At 36.4% G+C, this 23356-nt stretch overlaps 1 protein-coding gene across 1 annotated transcript in view; it reads right to left on the reverse strand.

Annotated features, from left to right (window-relative positions):
* Positions 1-4133: 4133 nt before the first annotated feature.
* ATP11B (ATPase phospholipid transporting 11B (putative)) overlaps positions 4134-23356 on the reverse strand; it is a 55377-nt gene continuing 36154 nt past the window's right edge. The window contains exons 26-30 of the mRNA XM_009822032.2: positions 22016-22081; positions 21614-21717; positions 20787-20952; positions 9255-9388; positions 4134-5452 (exon numbers count right to left, since the gene is read on the reverse strand). Of these exons, the coding sequence (XP_009820334.2) occupies positions 5371-5452; positions 9255-9388; positions 20787-20952; positions 21614-21717; positions 22016-22081 (552 nt within the window). The 3' untranslated portion in view covers positions 4134-5370. The remainder of the gene's footprint in view (positions 5453-9254; positions 9389-20786; positions 20953-21613; positions 21718-22015; positions 22082-23356) is intronic.

Raw genomic sequence — 23356 nt, forward strand, 5'->3', positions numbered from 1 at the left:
GGCAGCCACAGTGTCAGAGGTCCAAAATTTTTTGTACTAATTATTGCTACAGTTTCCAGTTGTCAATGCCCCTTATTTGCCTAAAATTAAGGGTCAACATATTTAAAAAGGTACTTCTTGCAGAGACGGTATCATTCACGTTTTTCTTCAAAAAGGCAGAACTTGATCACACTTCAGTGAAAAAACAGGACTGGAGATGATTTATTTTAGTATGCATAGGACTTAATCTTTCATAGGACCATAACTGGGAATTGTAAAAATATATTCTTTGCTGCAATAATGAGATCTCATTTATACTTGAAAGTGAGTCCCCTTTTTAACCAATTTCCTCTTTCTAAACTATATGCCCCGTGGCTTATCTTTTATGCCATTGCCAAAATGTAAAGAGGTTAAGAACCTACTGCTGTACAAAATAATTTCCTTTAAAACTGCTGAGGAAAAATTAATGTACGCCACAGGCCATTTAGGTGCACTTCAGGGTTTCTTTCAGACAGGTCACACTTTGTGTCATGAACAACAGTATGTTTCATTTCTTTCCCCTTCACGTTACATATAGAGAGGTCTTTAGCCCATGGCCCCTCCCATTTTAGTCATGCCTATGCATTTATACAAACTGGAAACAACAACAAAAAAATCATATCTACAGTTATGACAATTGTATGTACTTATTGTAATACAACATCATAGCATAGCAACAGCTAGAGCAAGGCGAATACTTCAAAGTGATGAGAACATTCCTTTTAACGAAAGCCACAGAAGCTCGGGCAGCACACAAGGTCTCTCTAGTGAGTTATTTCTGATGCCTCTAACGAGCAGTATTTAGCTGAAGGAAAAAATCTATGGAAAGCAGAAGCCTTGCAAATACCGATGCAAATGCACTTCTAAGACGATTGCCGGCAAGTGTTGATGCAGCCACAAGCATCCCATCCTTCCTCCTCCTGTTATAAATTGAGTCATTCCAAGAGAGAGCAGAAACCAGACTAATCATGCCACTGGAAGCAAACAACAGAAGCAAAGAACATCGTACATACAAAACTACCAACAATAAAAAGAGCTGCAGGAAAAAAACAGATCTGCAAAGAAGAAAGTCTAACTGGGAAATAATTTAGGAACAGAAAGGAGGCTAAAATTAGTCCATAATGAACAGTTCGCCCAGCTCTAGGAATAACTCCTTTAAAACAATGATGTCTGTGTAACAAGGCAGTGGCCAGTGCAGTGACCACAGTGTGAGAGTTACTAGGTATTCTATACCAAGAAAAAGAGAATCTCAAAATAAATGGTTCAGAAGCACATCATCATTGAGCACTTTTGAACACTGAATTTCACCAAAATCACTAATATTTAGAAGTACAGAAGTATCAGGTAAAACCATTAAAAATAATGTAGACTACAGCTTTGAGACATTTCCAACACTAGAAAATGAGATTATTTTTTTCCAATATAGAAGTTATACTGTCATAAAAAACATGTTTGAAAGTATTACCAAAGGTTTCCAGTAAGAAATTATAGTTGCCTAATATGCATTCTAAGTTGCATCTTTTCTCAAATCCTCTTTTGCTCTAGAAAACAAGAAATCATTCTGAAAATGTAAAGCCAAAGTCTTCAGCATTCCTTCCTTTGGATTTTTTTTTTTTTGTTCCCCCTCCCCCTTATAACCTTAAAAAATATACAGAATATTTTAAGCAGAATATTTACATTTTAGTTTGTGAAACAATTCAGAGCATCTGCTCACTTAATCTTTTCCACTGCACCCTTTAAAAAGCGTCAGTTTGGCAACTAAACCAATGCTTTTCTACGTAACAAAACCAAACCTTATTTTTCACAGAACAAGAACTACAATCTGCTGAGAACTCAATCCCGTTCTGACAGTGGCTACGGAGAAGGTCCTTCTTCAGAGACACTGCATAGCAAAGTGACTATACACCACTCTTGCTTTTAACTAAGACCATCATCTACTATAGGCTTTCCTGCCATACCTGATGGATTTCAAGGCTAAGAGGCAATTCTAGAACACTTCCTCTCTAGGGCAAGTTCCCCCTCACCCATTCACTCTAAATCAGAGAGATGAATGCTAGCCTTACACTGAATTAGCTGTGTTTTGTTCGGTGGTCTTCATGAAAAATCCTACACTGTACACAACGCACAGTGAATGGGTTCATACACTGCAGCTGTCAAAGAAATACACAAAATCTTTCTTCCTTGAATAGAACCATTTTAAGATTTGTGACATCAGTACAAAAACACAGTCACTTCTTCCATCCAAAATATTTGGCGGACCAAAAAATCTGGTCTTATGCAAACCAATTCTACATTCTTACTAAATGAGAAATTACTGATTTAGATTTACTGCAAATAGAAAAATATACCTTGGCAGACAGATGGATTCTTAAGTTCTTCCTGAATTGTTTAAATGCATGTTTCTTCCGTAACCTTACAAACACTGGGAAAAGGGAAAGTAGGGGGAAAGGGAGAAGAGAGGATGGAAGGTTTTAAAGAAACACATAATGAACGTAAATTATTCTTCAAATATAGGACTGTGCTCCTTTTGTGCAAATACAATTAACATATTTGTGTGGTAAAAGCTTAATATGTATATGTACAGAGCTGAGCCAATCTAAATGCTTGGAGTGGGGTTGTATATCAAAGCCTCTGCCTTCTACTATACAAAATAAACCACAGTTTAAATTTCAACATGATACACTAACCACACAGGGTAATGAGGTTACACAAACCAACGGGATGATTAGAATGCTGTGGTTGACATGGACAAACAAGTACTTCTGAAAGGTGATTTAGACATAAAAGATGCAGCTAAACAGCAGATATCTGATTAGAGTATTTAAAAACATTCTTTATTTCCTAGATATCCATGGCAATATGAAGACTCTCAGTAGCTTCTCATTCTAAGAGGAAAATCATACATAATATTACATTTTTAAAAAAAGTAATATGATATATAAAGAAAGTTACAGGAGTAGGTGAAATCCAAGTGTATTTTGTTACTACTGTGTATCTGAATAAAAGTTTTCTTGGAGACTGGAGAGATGACAATCAGTTTATTGCACCTCCGCATAGGAACCAGGTTTCAAACGATATGCAGTCAGCTGAGTTACATGATAATACCTATTACATGGAGTATGCAAGACTCCATTTTCAGCGATTCTTGACCATCTGGACAGTTGGTGTGGGGGTCTGGTGTACAACTGCAATTTTCAAGCTTAAGCTTCACTGCACTTGCGCATTTGAAGGCATGATACAGATCTGAACTGAAACTGAATGAACACTGAATTAAACACTTATTTAAAAGGAAAATCTGCTATATTTTGATTTTGTTTCTTCTGTTTCAGCATTCACTTTTAGCGTTTCTTAATCAATTTGTGATCTGTGATCTGGTGTTGAATGATCCTCATGGACTGCATGTTCAAGTCACTACGAGTTTCAAAACAAGGTTGCAATGACAATTTCTTTACTACACAAACATTGTCTTGAACAATGAAATCTTGAAAATCCCACAGTATCTGCAGCTTTCAGTTTAGTGAAGCTTCCTGTCATTAAGGCAAAAATAAAGTTCCAAAGGAGAACTGAAATAATACCAGTTAAAGTCATGAACAAGAATAACGAACAGCAGAGCTGTTCATAGGTAAGGAACATCCAAAGCATTTGATACACAGAAAGTCGGACCTCTTGAACACTTCCTCTCCTGCAACTCCTTGAACTTGGGAGAATTTGGGATGATCATAACAAGAGGGATACACTCCTCTGGCAGCAGCCCAGGCCCCACTGAGATGTCATACCAGGAGGGTAAGCTGTGTCTGCCTGAATTATGAAATAAAAAGTATTTGCCATGTAATTTGCTTGGGAGACAGCTCTTAAGCCAACAGTGGAAACTTGTGCAGGCAGGGCGAAAGCAGCTAATACTGGTTTTGTCCAAATCCTATGCTTAACCGCATCTTTATTAGAGGAGTTATCTACAGCCTATGTTCGATTTACAGTTTATTCCACCCAGAGATTATTTTAACATGCAGCTTTACATCTTTAACTGTCTGAGAGGAAGATTCTTCCAATTATTTATGGGACTTCAGTGTCAGAGACTGACTTCCAATTGGATTCCCAAACAAGGGTCCAGAAGCAGCAGCATTTTAACTAGCAGCATTTTAACCAGCCTCTAGCCATAAAAATTGCCCTACCTAAGGCAGTGCTCTACGGACGTCCCTGGTGGCAGCACCTCCGTTTTATCTCCCACATCTAAAGACAACCAATAGGTTTAGTCATCCCCGCCAAATGAACAGGCAAATGTTGCTACCCAGCCCCAAACATGCAAACACGTTTATACTGGGACAACAGATGTACCTGCAAGACGTACCATTCAAAGCTCCATCTGTGCTATTTGTTTTTATTGGCATACTTAGGTGTCAAAACATTGCCATCAATGTCTCCGATCTTTCAGATATATGAAGATAATTAAGCTTTAATTGTATCTTCAAAGTACAACGTGACCAAATATAAATACATGAAAAAGAGTAAAACATGCAAAAATTCCCCAACTTCAAAAGGATTACTAATTCAAAAAATTTATGCTAGTGAGACTTCCACACAATCCACCAATTCTTACACATTTTTCCATGTCAGGATCAAGAATTGTTAACAAAACACAAAGGGCATAATAAAAGATGACTGGCTTCTGAATTATACTTTAAGAGAACAATGAACTGTTACATCCCTTATTATGCCAAATCATCAATTTGTCAAAGTTAACAGTGTTTTTCAAAGCAATGACTAATATATTGCCATTCATACACCAGCATAAATATTTGAATTGCATTTAACTCTCAAAAATTATTAAACTGATTGCTTATAGAATATTGTAACCGTCCATGAAAATAACAAAATTCATTTGCAAACTGTTAAGACAGCATCTGTAAGAGACAGCTCAAAATTAATGTGTGTGTTTAAAGTGAAGGGTCATCATGAAAAATGCAACTTTTAGAAGTTTCATTATGCAAATTCAGTTCTATTGGATCACTCGGATTTGGGAGGAGATTTTGCCACTGCGCTATAATGACGCCTCCAGTATCAGATGCAGGATTCCAATCTGTTCATACAGTAACAACAAAGATTAAATGGTCAGAGGTAAAAGCGTTCCTTACAAATAAAAATTATATAGCAATTTGTGGATATAATTAGAAAAAACATTGGAAGCGATTACTGTCCAGATGACTTAGGCTAGGCCACAAGACAAGCCACAGTTTGTATTTAGAAGTTATGCTAGTCTTTTCTAGGGCAGGGATGTAGCACTGAACTCGCTTCAGAACCTACTATAGGTGTGTGAGCACCACATGGCTTCCACAAGGCATTCACAAATGTCCCTGGTTAACAAGTGGGTGAGTCCATTGTGGAGAGAGTCAAGATGCTTCTGTCGTTGGCATAGAAGGGATCCGATGAACTCCATGATCTAAAGTAACAATAAAAGAAAAGTTTGGCTGACTGGGAACTTATAACCTAGAGGTGAGGAGAAAAGTCTATGAAAGCAAAAGGTAGAAGTGTTATGAGATTAGGCAAATGTAACTCTATTTCTCTTTTAAATAAAGAGTTTGTGACTCTCTTATTATTATTTGTGACTCTCTCTAATTACCTCTTTTAATCTATTAATTTCAGGTAGGGACCTGCAATTCATTCAAACTTTTGAAAATATACTGCAATTAATCATGCCAACTATGTAATTAACAATTCTATGTTTACCTTTCTGGCAAAGTTTACTCACAGCTACAGATATTTTCATCACTATGAACTAAAATGACCAGAGGTTTATACGGCAGTTTTACAATTGAAGTTTTAATATTGTGCCTCAAGGAAAATCTGAATGCTGCATGTGTAAGTTGAGGCACTGTGAATGCTACGATTTGATTTAGCCTAAGGTCATTCTAGTAAAGCCTTGTGGTACGCACAGCTAACCGTGGTAACCCAGCATACTGTTCTAATGTTAAACATCCATGCTGTCTAAAGTTATGGGCAGGCAAAACTTATCTACAGCCATGAATCTATTTAATCCCTTACTGTTAAACTTAAGTTAAAATTTAAGGCATCAGGAAAACTACCTAACATGTCACAGCTTTTGATTCAGATGGGATCTTGCGATGTCTTTCTCTTAAGGACAGATTACTACTTAGGAAGAAATACTGTTCTTGATTGAACAATATTATAGGACTGTATGTGAAAAGCTGAAAAATCGAAGGTTGGAAGGCAGGAAATGTAACAAACTTATCCTCCAAATTTGCCTCTGTCAGAAATCTGCTGTTTCTTTAGAATTTTGCCATGCGATGCCTTGACACGGGTACCACTAGTGGGAGATCCAAACAATTCAGTAATGAATCCTACTGTACAAGAAAGTATGTGATCCAGCACTCTTAACATTTTAGTGACTGACAAGTTGACAGACAATTTAATGGAACAGACAGACAAAAACGCATTTTATCATACCACAACACACATTTTATATTCTAACTGGTGAATGAAGCTATAGAAAATACTTCTCGAATGCATTTTACAAGCAGTAAATTAAGTACAAGAGACTATATTCCTGTGGCCCGCTACTCCAAGCATTTGTACAACTTTGATTCATCAAAGTTTCTATCAGAATTTGATACCATGTTTGATTTCATGTTCGGTTATCGTATTTGACAGAATATCATATTTGACAGAATATCAGAAGCACAGAATACAACAACAAGCTAGCTACAGCGACATTATTTAAAATAGTGCTCTTCATTCTACAGCACTCTCAGACAACGTATTTATAAGCATCACTTCATTCAACAAAAATAAATTTGCAGCTACCTCCTGGTTGAGTAAGAAGCTGTTTTATAAAGCACAAGTACGGAAAAGGCCATCCTGTTTGGGACCGCGCAATCTTCTGAAGATACCAGCTTTAGATAAAAACCAAAGCAGCTCAAGCTCGTGAACAAAGGCTAACAATTTTACAAGCATTTTTAAATCACCAAATAGATTTCTTAACTGTAACTTCAACATTTCTCAACTTTTAACTCCCTCATGTGATTTAAGTAATTAGCACATTAAAAATTAAACAAAGACTTCAACATATTATTGGTAAAGCGTAGGGGAAAAATAGTATTAGTACCTTGGCTTTTAGACTAGGTTTTAAGTGTCAATGCTGAGTGGAACTGAAGTCACTGAAGAAAGCAAATAAGACTGAAATTTAAAAAAAGTCTTTTCTAGTTGTACTGTACATAAATTTAAGTGAAACTAGAAGATGGTTCAGAGTAATTTCAACCAGAGGCAGAAGCAAAAACTATAGAACTTCAAGCCCTTAGTGTAGCACCAAGATAGTTTTGCATATTCATTAAATATAATACTAACTTCTGTGTTCTAACAACTCAATTATTCACTAGATGGAACTTCCTCTGTAAATTACATGAGGTAAGCAGACAAGAAACCTGAGAAAAAGCAGTCTTCAAAAAGCATTTAATATTCTGTCAAATATGAGTTATCTTCAATAAATATGTGTAAGTTCTTAAAGAAAGAAAAATCGAGAGGAAAACAGAGGAAATTGTAAAAGTGTAAATGCATTGCAGAAAATAAAACACAGAATACCTACCTTATAAGACTACACATTACTAAGGCAAATGTTAAGTAAAAATCTGCCCTAATTAGATAACAATAAATGAAAAAAGTAGCATGAGAAGTTCCTCATTTGGAAAGGACAGTTTTACAGAGAAATGAAAAAAAAACAAAAAACCTTAGAGCAACTGCTACCAAAATGTTGATTTTTAGACCAATTAAATGCTCACCTTGTAGATTAAAAATTCTATTAAATTGTTTATTTTATACATCAAGCCTGCTTTCTATACAGCAAGAGTTTGAATTAAAAATGTACTTAATCGTAACAGTTCATTTTTCATATGGAATGAAACATTTTGCATAATCATACCCTAGATTTGTAGAAATGTTGGATAGATTTCATAAGCAAGCCAGAAGAGAGAAACTGACCAAAACCGCAGACGCTGTGTTCAACACAAGAGTTCAAAACAGAGAGGTACTACATACCAAGTCAATACCTAAAGGCAGAATCAGAACTGACAAAGCTTGTCAGTGAAAATTACCCACACAAGATTTTATACTGTATGAATGATATCACAACCTTTAACCAAAAGAGACCAAAGTTCTTCAAATACAAAATGAGTTTCCTTGAAAATGTGTGAAGTGCAACTTTTTTCAGGTTTGCCTTTTGACCAGTGAAGGACCATGATATCATTCAGGGACTAAGAGTACAATAAAAAAAAAAAAAGATGTACAAAAGACTATTTTCATTTCTACCCCCAAATATTTCCATGTTTATTAGCTATCCCTCTTTATTTGGAAATGGGGAGATGGCACATCAGCAGATTTAGGAAGGGCTTTTCTCACAGTTATGCTGACTGCAAGAGCAGTATTGCTCCTTAGACATATTCAATTACTCTAACATGCTTTTATCCCATTGATGTTTGTTTCACATGTAGTTGTGAAGGAAAAAGATTTATTTAGCACGTACTTTGGAATGGCACACATGATTTTGACAATATACCTTCTAGAACTGAAAAAACGTTTAAAATTCTTAGAACCTGAAGGCTCTGTTCCGTCAATTACTCTGATTTTAGAAATAGATTATAAAAGTTATACTATAAAAATATTTTATCTTCATATCAATCAATGGCTGAAAGATTTAAAGACTCTCCTTCTAACAATGAAGTTATGTTTAAGGGGGGGAGTGTGAGCCTTTTGTATATCTTCAGGAGTAATGCAAACTCCAAGGTAAATATTTGGAGGTTGTACATCAAGAAACAAAGGGAAAAGTCTTTCGACTTTACAAACAACTCCTGATTTGTGAAGGCAAAAAAAAAATAATTGTAAAAAGGAGAACAAAAACAGCAGCAAGGCTTGATTTTCTAAAGAGAAGAATGTACAAATCAAGAGAAATTACGATAGATACAACACAAGAACTTGTAGCAAGCCAAACTAAACGTTTTAACAGAAATCTTTTGAAAACCATTTTTCCCCCTCCCCATCCCAAAAGAAAGCACTCAAAAAGAAACAAGAAACTAATATTTTAGGATGAAAAAAGTACAATAAAGAGTTGCATCTCCTACTTAAACAAGCAAAACCTGCAGCTGGTTTGCTAGACATCTATTGCTGCAGGCTCATCGGGTTCCAGTTTATAGGAGAATCGTCTGCAGCAAAGGCTATTGAGAGAAATGCCACACCTGTTGACCCGGGTTGGACTACATCTTCCCATTAGTCGTTCCAGCATTCTTCTAACAGATGTGCATGCTGTTTCCCCATCTGAGAAGCAGCACATGGAGTCCAAGCAGTTGATACCTGAACCTGCCTCAGTAAGCTGGAAGGAGGAAATTAAAAAAAAAAAAAAAATAAAAAAATCAGTACTCGCAGATTCTGGCAATGAAAATGTTATCAGAAAACAGGAAAAACAGGTTTTCTTAGAGTGTTGAATATTTTTCAATTTTATAGGAGAACTACAATGATTAATAACATCACCATTTCCCTTCCTAAGGTCTATATACACTAAAATTTGATCTTCCCAAGGTTTGCACGCAGCCTTGGTGAGCGTATGGGAATTGTTTAGCACCATCTCTGCTTAATGTTGGAAATAAACTGCTTAGCAATTCTCTGCGTTACAGCTGTAATGAATCTCTGGAGCAGAGCACCATGCAGTTTAAGGTGTGATGCCTTGATTAACCTCAGCAGAGGTACAACAATTTATACAAGCTACAGGTCTGCCCTATTTTAAGGGAAATCTATCAAGAGAAAGCTTCAGACCAGGGCTGCAGAATATAATGCAGCAACCTGATCTTAAATTTCCTCAAGAAGTGTAGAATGCAACTTCCTATAATAATTTACATTATATCTCTACCATAGATACCCTTGGCTTGGCAAGGAACAAAAGCACATTCCTGATTTTGTGAATATCATTCATTTAAATGCAAACAAGGCTGATGTTAGATAGGTTCAGTCACGTTCATGCCAGCACAAAGCATAATTCAACATTAGCATAACAAACTTTCTACTGTTCAGTCTTAGTAGGTGAGAAAAAGACCCAAACAAAATGAAAGTAATACAGAGATGTATGCATTTAAGTGCCAGTGTGCCCCTCTATATTATTTTTGCACACTAGTCAACCGCAGCATAACCAAAATGTAACTGAAATCTAGTAATGCTGGAAAGAGAATATCCAAAACTGACTTTAGTATCCTTTCCAAAAGGCAACAGAAATGTAGAGCATAGGGATGCTTTTTAATGTAATTTGAAACTCTCCATGACAGCATCCTGTCAAACAAGTGCCGAACACACAGGCTAAATTTAAGCATCCATTATCCTCACCTCACACTCAGACACCAGTAAATGAGGAAATCTGGGAGGAGGCATCTTAGTCTATGATAGGACACAACTCACTTAGGAGCTTCACCCAACTTTTCACCGTGTGACCAAAGGTTGATGACTGTTGTCTAAAGACTTTGGTTTCCAACCCCAATTTCTTTCATGTCACCCACACTTGCCCAAGACTACAAGGAAAGCAAAGAACCTCTGAGTTTCCTATGGGAATGGTTTACTGTGAGTGGACACATTCCTTCCTAATCCCCCCAAACAGGTGACTGGACAGATTACAGCTTCCTAACAGAACTACTCCTATACCACAAAGAGGAGGCAGCTAACAGAAAAGAAGAGGCAGAAAAATCTCAAGTGGTAGGACAAGGGGGGACCACACAAGCAGAACTGGTGTTTCTATGCATTTTTTCCTATGCCTGCCCCTTCCTCAGCTCTGTTCCACATTCCCCATGGTCCCTCCAGATCTTCCCATCACGCCACGTAACATTATGCTTACAGGATTGTCAGTTAACAATTGTATGAACTTACAGAAAGCATTACAAACTGAAACCCTCGATTCAGTTGCTGCACCTCAGGGGCCATGGGTGAGTGCAGGCAGAACACACACTTCTAACACGCACTCATTTGGGAGGTCTACTGGACACAAAATGAACACTTACTATGACAATGAACTTCTGTAAATACCTGAGAGACAGGAGCAGAAGCATTGCAACTGACAGGTCTAAAAGGGGTTTTGGTTAAAACAAAACACTCCTCAACAGAGCTTGAGTCCCTGCACACCTTTACTTGATGACCATCACCTCTGGTCACGATTATAATGTCACAGAAGATACCGTAATTAGGAACAGCACAATTTGCAGCATTGCAGTACTAGCAAATATGACCTTCACAGCCACTTCATACTGTGCGCACAGTGAGTGTATCAGACAAGAAATTACCCAGAGCAGAAGGAATTCCTATTAGGAGGTCAGAAAGCAAGCTCCCTGCTGCATATGCAGTGATCTTCACGGTTGTGTTCACAGCAATACAAAACAAACTCTCAACATTCCTACACTTAGGATTTCAAAAAGAATATTTAGTCCATCCATTATCTTGAAGCAGACCAAGTAATATCTTTAAAGTTACTGTAAAAGGTCATATTACAGTGGTTGTATGTAGGATCAAATGGACCAGACTTCTTTTTTTCCCTAGAATCTGCTGACCTCAGAGCTAGCAGTCCTAGACATTATTCAAAAACTGGCAGGAAGAGGAACCAAGAGTAACCCAAACTAACTTCCAAGGAGTAAACCCTCAGCTCTGGGATTTGGAGGGCTGGTGTCTCTTCTTTGCTAGAATCTCCTTTGTTCTTCTCAAGTTAGATACTCACAAAAAGCTAGGATCACGCTTGAACCACAATTTATGGAAAAGTTAATATTACTCTTTTTCAACAAAACAGCAGATGTGACCTTAGATAACCCTGGAAACAACATTTATGTTTTCTCAAACTCACTGTTAAGTGTAAAGTAGTACTGGGAGAGCATTAAGGACAACAATAAGAATAAATTCAATTTTATGTGTAGATATACTGTATATCACTGCCTGGTGAACATGGATTTTTATATTTATATCCACTACCTGGAAGGAAGATACTTATATTATACTAAAGAGTCCCCTTTTCTCACTTTTCTCTCTGTGGTGGACAATTACGATCATAGTTTTATACAGAAGTAAAACTTGGCTTGGTAAGGCAGTAGAGCATAATTGTCTCTGAAGACCTGAAACAAACCCTCAGGAAACAAAAGGCAGGAGAGACAATGCTTTAAAAAAATTAATAAGTATAGAGAAATATCTGATATTATTCATATTTGAATTGGAAATAAAATAAAGTATTTTCATAAGGTAAGATCCTGGATCACAATAAACATAATACTTTATATGATAATGGCCCATTTCATGTAATAAATCAAAAAAGCAACTGAAGTGCGGAATTAAAAAATGATTCAGCTTGATAAGGAAAAATCAAACTCACATACTATCATGCAAATTTTGTCGTAGATACAAAAAATATGGGTATTTGGAGATGGCTCCATGACTGTCTATATATGATATATATAAATATATATATACACACACATTAGGGTAGAGTGGGAGTACTACCTAGTGAACGTAAGAACTGTCGGGTAGGCTAGATGGATCTAGCAGTTGCCTATTGTCCTCCCCTCTGTGCCTGCTTTCAGCAAAGTCACATGCTGAGCTGACTGAACCCTTATCTTCTTCCATCTAGAATGACAGAAAAGCAACAAATCTTATAAAGCACCATGCTCGCATTGCTTTAAAACAGTTACCATTTCTATATAAACTTTCATTTTACAGATCTGTTCTTGAGAGAACAAGGCATATTTGCAAGGTAAAGAGACAATTTTTTCAAGTTAATCAGTGGATCAAACACAGTTTATCAGTGCACAAGTACTAGAAGTGTTTGGGCTTTTTGCGCACCATAGACTACAAAAGGGGAAAACCCAAAAAATTTGAAATCTATTTCAAATTTTCAGATTTTGGTTTCAAATTTTGGAGTTTTATTTGTTTTCCCCCTTCCAATAGAAAGGACCATTTCAGTTTGTTTGTCTTATTACAGGGTATTCTATTTGCCACAAGACAGACATTTCAACTAAACATTTAATCACGCTGAAATATACAGTTAGGACTTTGCTGAACAGGAAATTTATTTAATCCTGTACATCAAGTTAAGAGCACTGCAGCATATTTTCCTGAGCCCAGGTCCTAGCTGCCAACATGTCTGATGCCACATGGATGTTTCAGAAAAAAAAAAATATATATATATGAGATCATTATTACTACTCCACAATTAAGTTAAAACTTGCTCCCTACTGTAAAGCTCACTTCTATTAACCCTTTATATACTGGATACCAAAAACCCAATTAGAATTAAAATTTTAAAAGAAAATACAAGAATGTCGACTGCTAACAACTTCACTGACACTTATGTTTTCAACATATTTCTCGTTTTTCTACTCTTCACCTCTGAATCAAGTAAACCTACAAATCCCAAATTATTTTGTTATTTCAAAGTCATTAGACAAAAGTATCTTCAAGTAAGTAAATATGTGCACTTTTGTGACTGAAGGTAAATATGAAATGGTCTATTCTTCTCTCATTTATTACCTCTTCCTGCGATAGATTCTATAGATTAGCTAACAGATCAGCACCGCACTGTGTTAACACAATATACAAACCTGTAAAGGAAGAGATTACCCTTGTTCAAAATTTAGCATATTAAGATGTTCTGGTATACTTCACTAGTGCGAATGCACGTTTGCACTTGAATAGTCTTCTTGGAAATTATACGTTCCTTACAGAAAACATATGCTGTAAAAGGAACAGAAACCTGTCTGTTCTTGACTTCTACACAGCTGGGCTGGATCAGATATGAAAGCTATTTGGAGGGGAATCCTATGAAACAGTAACTAGAGGAAAAAATACAGACAAGTAATGAAGGCCATAAAGCCAGGGCCAGGAGTCTGGAGTCCTGGAGACAGCTAAAGCAAGTAGATCTGTACAGAGATGAAAGGAAAACAAGGCAACAATAGACTCATGGGCCTGTAGACAGGGCAAGAACAGGGTCTTGGCTGTGCTAGGGTAAACGCTACAGTTTGAGAGTCCCAGATACAACATTATGCACTGTCAGCCTTCCCTGTAAATAAAAACCTTTTTTTGTATTTTGCGTTTCCCTAGTGTTGTGTACAGTCATAACACACTGTCCAAAGGTAAAAACTCTATAAACATAGTTAATCCCATCAGTAAGTAGAATTAAAACATCTGTCCAAGCAACACTTCTCACATGTGGCTTAAGATTTCTGACAGTTCTTATAAAGCACACAGACATGTATACATACATTCACACACAAAACTTTGTTTACAAAGAAAAAACTGAAATGAGATACAACGGGGAGATACAGTTAGTACCCTAAGATACATATTTCACATGTTCCAAGAACAGGAGAGACAGCTACAGAGGAAAGAAGCAGTGCTCAGCCACCAGTCAAGCAGAAAGCCTGCACCTGACCTGTGCTGCCCGATTTCCTCTTCATCCCGGTACAAAAGGGACAGTGAAGTTCAGAGGCAAGAGTTTAGCAGGCACCCACAAGACTGCATTTCTGACTTACAGGAATCACATGGACACTTAAAAAACCCCCCTCAAAGCTCTTAACTGTACATCACAAATGTACTTAATATTAACTTGAAAATTTTTTGCGCACTGTGAAGCCTATAGACATAAAAATTGATTATAACATCATACTTGTCTCTTAATTTGCATCCATAAAGATATTCTTTTGTATATCAACGGAACAGTAAGCACATCTGCAGAAGGCGCCATAGCTCAGTTTAACCTGGTGCTATACTCCTTTTGAGGTTTTTAATACCTATTTAACAAACAACAAAAAGCTGCCAAAGTCTGTTCATCAACCTACATGCATTCTGCAGTCACAAAGGATGCAATTACTGGGTGGGGATGTACAAATGAGGTGTGACAGAATTAGCTGCTTACAGCCACATTCACCAAGCAGCTGTTTTGTTTCATGTTCCTACAGTTTTCCTTGCTTTCTCTGCTCTACTGCTTTTGGAAAACAGCTGCCCTGGACACCACAGAAGCTAACCCATGGCCTTCGCTACAGACTAGTTTTTATTTAGTATAGTGAAGTGAGTAGTTTCCATCTATTAACTGATTTTCCCTTTTACTGTGTTAGGTAAGGATCCACAGGATAGCTTTCGAACTTCGTCCAAAGTAATATAATTTATTTTTCTTTCACCATCCAGTTGCACAACCCTTAAAACATGTTTAGTTTTGGAAAGTTTAAAAGAATCTTTTGTTATAAAATCTTCGGTGTAGCTATGATGCACCATGTAATTCCCTTTAATAATTCAGTGAGAAAACAGAGGTTTGCGGGAAATGTATTTATCAAAGTTTTAAAAAGGTAACTTATTTACATGACACTGATAAACCAAGCATTTTAAAAGCTAACTGGTAAAAGCTTTTGCAGAGGAATCTTCCCAGTATGTTGCTAAGTTTACTAATATTCAAGAGGTATACTAGCTTTAAAACAGGCAAACTGCAGTAAGTGCTGAATTTAAAAAAAATGAAAACACCCCACCACTACCTTCCTGGGGTTTTTTGAAATCTAAGCTGATATGTTTCACAGTGGGACAACTAACAGCTAAACACAATAGCCATTTCAAGTTTTGCCTTGCAAAGGTATAGCACACTCTCAGAGGAAATACAAAGCTTTCTTCTCTTTTTCCCCCTCTTTAAAATGACTTGTATCATCTGTTCCAATTAACTGCTAAAAATTCTCTGCTAATCATTTACAATGTCAGCCTCCTGTCTCCTACCTTCCCCTCAGTTAAACAAACAGCAATTAGGTCCCAAAAATATAGGTTGGTTGGTTCTCCTAGCACCTATTTGCATGTTTTTAAACAACAGTCACCTAAAAGTATTTAAAAGGATTCAGTTATTCGCATTATTTCTTGCTACAGAATATAGAAGTAGATAGGGGTGGGATAAAACATCAAACAGGTTGAGATATTATCGATGCATATGAGTGTTTTAGTCTTACACATGAGAATCAGCATTTGATAGCATTTCATGTACTGAACTCAGTGTGTTTGAAGAGTTTCAGAATCACAATGGTTCACCTACACAGACACATGTATGCTTTGATCTTCTTTTGAATAATTTTCTAGGACTTTGTAGCCAAATGCCTTTAGCAATATGTATCCGTACACACTGAAAACAAACAACACTCACTTTATAGATGCACAAAACAAACACAAAAAGCCTTAGCCGCACACGTGTATGTACGCACCCAAACTTAAAACATTTTCTGCCCTTTCAACGCAAGTGAAAGCAAATTAAAACGGGCAAACAACTTGCAAGAAATTGCTGCCTGAAATATATGGACCTTCCTGTCACGGCCTTAATGAAGCTGAAATTATCCGACATGCAAAAAGCACTGTTAATTTTGATCATAAAGAAATTAAAAGCATTATAACCATGCTAGAAACTGAGATTATTTAAAAATGAATGCAAGAAGAGCTAGATCTGTATTCTGAAAGTTGAGCATCATGCTAGGGATGTTTTTTCCTAAAAAAGCACGTCCAACACATGCTACTTAGGAGAAGCATTTGATTCAAAAACACAGAGCAAAGCCAAGAAATAACCAAACTGAATGTATCTGCACTACAGATATTGCCCTCTCAACCCACTAATATTCATGCCTCTTCCCATCTCTCTCAGCACTGGTTAGTTCACCTTCAGCATGCATAAGAGTTGATGAGGAACTGTCCCTCCTACTCTACCTAATTTTGCTCAGCTGATTCCTTGCCCTGGACAATGGCTGCAGTGCGATGAACTCGTCATTTAAAGCAACTCTGTTGGAGTACATCTACAATTGGACAGAGAAGGGATGGAACATACATGTCAGTAAGTAGCAGCAGTAATTTTCTAAGAGAAAGACACAGGACAAGACATTGTTATTTAACTGGAATACACATAATATACAGAACACAAGCTGGATACCTTCAGGACAGCTCCTGGGATCATCACAGCCAGATACAGTTTGGTAAGACCATTCTTAAGAGTACCTTAGCTTTCATACTGAGAAAAAGGCCTATACACTTTTACATCTATGCTTTACCAGACATCTTTATTCAGTATTACCTTCTGCCCTCAATAGTGCTGTGATTTATATTTACTCAAAGATTTATATTTTGATTCAGATTTACCTTACTGTCCACTTCCTCCTGTATGATTCTGTTACAGACCTGTAGTCAGAAATTACCCAGAAGCTACTTCAGGGCAACAGACCAAAGTCAAAAGTAGTAAGATGGATTTTCTTTAAGGCCAGCAAAAAAACTTGGCGCATAGGAAAAAAAAAATTTACACACATGCACCCTAAGTGCATTAAGGAAAGTAGAGTTAACCAAACTTATCCCTCTGTAAAAGTCAACTCATGCTTGCCTGTCAAATTTTTAATATACTGACTTCCCAAAATGGAACATAGATTTTTTTTTCTTACAATGTTATGACACAGAACAATATTTACATTTAAAAGTTTGTTTTTAGCAGAATTTCTCAAGTGTTTTCTCTCTCATACCAGTTAAATTTCTTTGCTTTCTTATGAATAAATTAGCTACATGTAACATCTAACTGATGACAGACAGACTGACTGGTGATGCTATGACCTTACATTAAATAAAAGATATAAAATAAAGTTCCTTATACACCCAGTAGAGTAAGGCAGATGCCTACAGATACAGTGAATTCAGAACACTAAGTTGGGTAACTTGCACAACTAGTATGCTCCTAGTTTCTGAAAGATTGAAACAATAGGGGCAAGCATTTTCAGCTGAGAAACCTGTGTTTTGCTCACTGCTCCTGGGAATATTTTAGAATTTAAAAGCTGGGGGACAGAAACAAGTAACTTAAATAGCTATGATTTAAAAAACTAGTGACTAGTTCGTGTAACAATTTATCTTGCCCTGATAAAAACTTAGTAACTGTAAACTACACTTTTTCTTTCCCTCAATATGCAAATATACTAACTTAGTCCTACAAGTAAAAATGAATAATTAAAGATATTCAGTTATACAGGTGGTGCACCTACACTATGAAAAATGCATTTAAAAGGGCAATATACAAAGTTCCATATACAAAGTTCCATATTCACTCTTTGAATGACTTCCACAGAAAATCCCTTAGCTTTTAGGATAAAGACATTCTCCAAACTCATTCTATCTGAAAGACAGAGTCCTCTCCTCTGCTTTGAAACTGAAAGAAAAATATTTACTAGGAATTTTAAACAAATCTAATGAGGTATAATCATGAAAGAAGCATTCTGTCACTTCTTGACAGTAAACATGCTAAGTTGGTCATCTGTTCATCTTCACTTATGTCTACTTCCTCACGACAAGACTAGCTGATGAAATTCAGTGGGGCCGACTGTCCCATTAAAAGAGAGAGTGGGAAAATCTCAATAGATTAAACTTCAAGAAAGCAACAAACAGGTGCCTTCTTTTCACAAATACATATATGATTTCATTATCAGACACACACAGAGAAACCACTGAATGGCTGCTGAAGCTTTTCTGGTCAAATCGGATTTTAGATACCTCAAATTTGCAAGATTGGGAATTAAGTGTTTTCAGAAAAAGACAGTATTTTGGTAAACATAGACCCTAATACTGACACTGTTGAATGGAAATAAGAAAAAAAAAAAAGATATGACTAAGAGAGATGCACAAAGCACAGTCCCCATGGCTATGATCAAGCTATAGCCACAGGAACGGTGTTAAGACATTCATCAAGAAGCTTTCTTAAAAATAAGAAGTCTGACTGCGTCCGTGACAACATAACTGCAATGGAGGCAAACTGAACCTGGAAGTTCTTTACAATTGATTCAGAAAGCAAGAGAATGCAACAAGAAGTATACAGGTAAGGGTAGAAAAAAGATGTGGGCTTTTTGACTTTTAATTCGAGCACTTTAGGAACATGAGAAACCTCAGTAACCATACCGATACACTGCCAAATAGAAACAGCTGATGTACAGGAAGGAAGGAAAGGGAAGTGTTCGATAAATATTGCCACTAGTTCTTGAAGGGAAAAAAAAAAAGTAACTATAATTACCTATAGAATTTCTCCTACATCAAGACTCTTTAATCCAAAAAGTGCAATAACATGCCATCAAGAGTCTTATCAGGTCTGGCTGAACAGTTTTCTGAAAGCTAGTGGTTATTTACCTTGGCTTTTAGCTACTGAATTCCAAGACTGGAAAAAGCAGCTAATATTCCAGTTTTGAAACTGGGATATTCTGGCTAGCAATAGGTTTGTCAGCATGATGTTGATCCTAGGCCAATTAAGAGAATGTTTCACGTGGATTTTTTTAAACACACAAATTAGAAGGGTAATATAATTTAAGTAAATCAACATGCACTTACATCAAAGCAACCACAAGGCTAGATGCTAAAGGTAACGGTATTGATGTAATGCAGTTAAGAGTTCTGTATGGCACAGTGTAATTTGAATTATGCAACGAGGACACCACAAAATTAGTATGGCACAGAAATGGACTAAAAGCTGCTAACAGGTTTCAGAATGTAACTGTATATGGGATATCTTTGTCAACTGGATTCTTCATTCACTTTCACATTTTTTTTGGCTCTATGCTATTTGACCTCTCATCAATGACCTGGAAGAAACCAACATAATCACTTGCAGATGAGAAAAAGATGCAGAAGATAACAGGTTATTGATGTATATTATTTTGTAAACTGAATACAGCTGGGGAATTCCTTATTTCCATACTTGGCACTGGTGTATGCTGTGCTGGAATACTGTGTCCACTGGTGAAATCCAAAATTCAAGATGAGGTTGAGGAATGGTGAAGATTACAGGAGATACACAAGAATGATTAAAAGACTGGAAAATAACCTTTTTGACAAGAGATGCAAGTCCAATCTACTCATCAGTGAGAAAATTAGCTTGATCATAAAACGAACCGTGAATAAAACAAAAAATTGTTAATAGAAAGCTTTTCAGTTTAGCAGAAAAAGTATAAAAAGATAAAATGCTGCAAAACTGAAACCAGAGACAGTAACTATTAGAACAATGGGTCAGGATGACCTTTCTAACTGTCACTAAAAAGAAGAAAATACTCAAACATAGATAAGATATATACCTAAAAAGGCAGCCTAGTTTCAACATAATGATTTCAAGGAGTTTTTGTAGCCTGTGTCAGGCAAAAGGGAGATTCTATTATCACAGCTTATCTTTAGACCTCTTCTATGAATTTATGAAAATGCCACATGGGTAATTATCTTTAATTACATAATCAACAATCAAATACACAGCATATATGATATCATCAAGATTTAAGGAATACTAATTAAAACAAGTCCTACTAAAGTAATTTTTAAAATTATTGTTTTCATCACATTTTAAGAACTATTCAGTGCCAATTATGGTTGCCGAGAGAGCTTCTAATACCTACACAAAAATGAGAATAAGTTACCATCTTTAATGCAGTACAAAAATGTGTAGTATGATCCTCTCATACAGCTGCAAGCTGAGATGCAAAAGACTGAGTGACCCCTTTATAAATAATTCTACTAGTTAATATCAATTAAACATAAATGTTATTTCCTTGTAAAATCGTGTCATTTTTTAAAATTTTAAATTAACAATTATTTTTTGAAATGAGAACACTTATACGTTAAATATGACAGCAAAGTAAGAGGATAATTAAACATCACAGGAAAGTAATTAGTTTACAAGACAGATTGTAGCAAACGTGTTGTTTTAACTATTGATCAAGCTGGATACAAAAGCATAACATTACCTGAGCTTTTTCAGTACTTGTTGGTTGTAGATGTCTGTACAGCACTTTCTTCACAACATCAAGAAACAAACAAGCAACTACTATGAGCATTATGGCAAACCAAGCAGAACCACTTGACAACAGCTGAACAAATACAAAGTACATGTCCTGGGTATGTAAAAATGGCCTGAAAAGTTAAAAGAAGTGGCAATTACTAAAAGGAACTTCTAGAAACAAAAGTACAGCACAGGCAGGCTCAAGCACATCTTTTTTTACATCAAGCAGCAAGTCTCTCACGATGCAATGTTACAACTGCACGGTGTCCATGAAGAAGTCTAGCAATCTGTTGGGACTGACCTGCAAAGAAACTCTGGGGAAGGAGGGCACTGAACTTTGGAGGGAAACGCTCTGGTTGAGTTTTAAATTGTGCTGCAGGAAATCATTCACCATCCTATCCGTCCAAGACCCCAAAATACAAGCAAAAATACATCACTTTACTGACTCAAACCCCAGCGTCTTCATTTCTGTTGCAAACATTTACCTGTTACATAGCCCCTTTGGGAGCCTATCTACTTTTTAAAAACAAAAATGCCTTTATAGTCACAGGCTGTCAGAGACAAGTAATTTCTGTCCTTGAGCACAGGACAGCTTAGCAGAATTGCTCAAATTTCTAAAAGTATCACCAAAACCGAGTGGCCGCTCTAGGTTTAAAAATTTATTTTCCAACACCTGTCACAAAATTCAGAGCAACAGGGTAGAACATAATACTTCAGTGTTTTTTCATAGCTTTATCTATCATCTGTGCTATAGAAAGGAGAGAGGAAAAAAAAATAAAAAATATCACTCACCAGATAATTCCCCCATAAAACAAGGAGAATATGAAATAAAATACAATGGATCCCCAAGTAACAAAATGGTTTATCCATGTCCAGAAGTGAGTTTCTAGTGCCATCTAAAACAAAGATAACTTCAGTGAACTTCCTTTTTTCCCCCCACATCACAGAAAATGATAAATACTGGTCTGAATGTACTTATGACCTTCCAGTTCCAACACTAAATATTGTTGTAACAGGCAAAAACCACAAAGAAAAATTCTAACCAACATTGAAACCGAAACATAAAAATAACGTATCTGGAATCCTCCAGAATCAATTACTTCAGTATAATTTTTGAATAAATTTTAAATTATTGCTCTATTACACATATGCCTATACCGCAAAACACAAACAGTAATTAGTGTAATATCATACCTTCATCGTAACAGTTATAACCATAACGGTGAAGACCAAAGTACCAAATGTCCAGTTTCCAAACATCTAAGAAAACGGCAAGGCAAAAATCATGGAAGAAAAAAAATCAGTTAAGAGCATTCACGGTAAGTTAGATTCTTCTTAAGTCAGCTACACTAATGAAACAAATCCGTGGACATAAGCTTGTAACAAATAATATCGAGAAAAAGCAAGAAGGATACACCACAAACTACTAGAAAACAATACAGCTTGTAAGAGCAAAATTAACAATCCACAAGTCATCTTCCTTCTTGGTTCAAAACAAATCACAACAAAGGCTACATGAAATACGAAGAAAGCTCAAAACAGTAACATGAAATGATAGGAAAATGAATATATCAATTTGATCAATTAAGTATAAGCATCCAATAGAAAACAAATGTTGGGTGGAAGATATTCACTTTAACGTAAGTGCACAACAGTGAGTTTAAACATTTCCAGATGATTTTCAACATGCAGCATCACCTGAAAGTTCACTCTTTACCCCGAGCACAATTTTACAATTCAAAAATAATGGTGCCATTGTATTTTTCAAAGAAAATTCTAAGGAAAAGACACTTTGTTTCAAGGCTAATGAAGACAAAATTAAGCTTCAATTCTAAAACCCTGTATCTGTCACTTTTGTATTCTCTTGCCCACGTAAATTAAACTATCAAAAAACTCTGAACAAGCTCTACAACAATAAAATCTCAGCTCTGACAACCAAGCAGGGGTGCTGAGTTTGTAATCTATCTACACACATGCTACTTGGACACACGCTGCCATTCTACAACAGGTTCAACCGCTTTGCTCTAGTAAGCAGCCTGGGTGCTGAAACTGAAGACGTTGCTGTTTCGTAGCTGTTTTTGCCACTGACATACTGAACAATGACCAAACCCTCAACTTGGTATTTACTAGTAGCAAACTAAGCAAGCAAGGAGAAAGGTACCACATGCAGACAGGCAATCAATAGTCATCCTAGAGTTGATTTGTTAGTACAGCACAGAGGCACGAAACTGGGATTCACACAGTTGTAGTCCTTGTTACAGAGCTCTGACAAAAAAAATCCCAACAGTCTGATGATAGATCTCACAACTGCTTTTCTCACCTTTACACAAGGTACAAAATTGAGGTAGCCATGAGTCTGGATTTACTGATAATTTTAAAGATCTTTGTTATAACACGTCTTCTGAACGCTTCTATTTACTTTTCACACTGACGGTAATGTTTAAACAAGCATCATGCTTGCTGTGAACTGCTGCAACAATGATGCTGAAGTACAACTCAGACTACTGCTCCTGAGTGACCTGTGAAAGAAAGTGT

The sequence above is a fragment of the Gavia stellata genome, chromosome 11 (genome assembly GCF_030936135.1).
Source record: "Gavia stellata isolate bGavSte3 chromosome 11, bGavSte3.hap2, whole genome shotgun sequence".
NCBI lineage: Eukaryota > Metazoa > Chordata > Aves > Gaviiformes > Gaviidae > Gavia > Gavia stellata.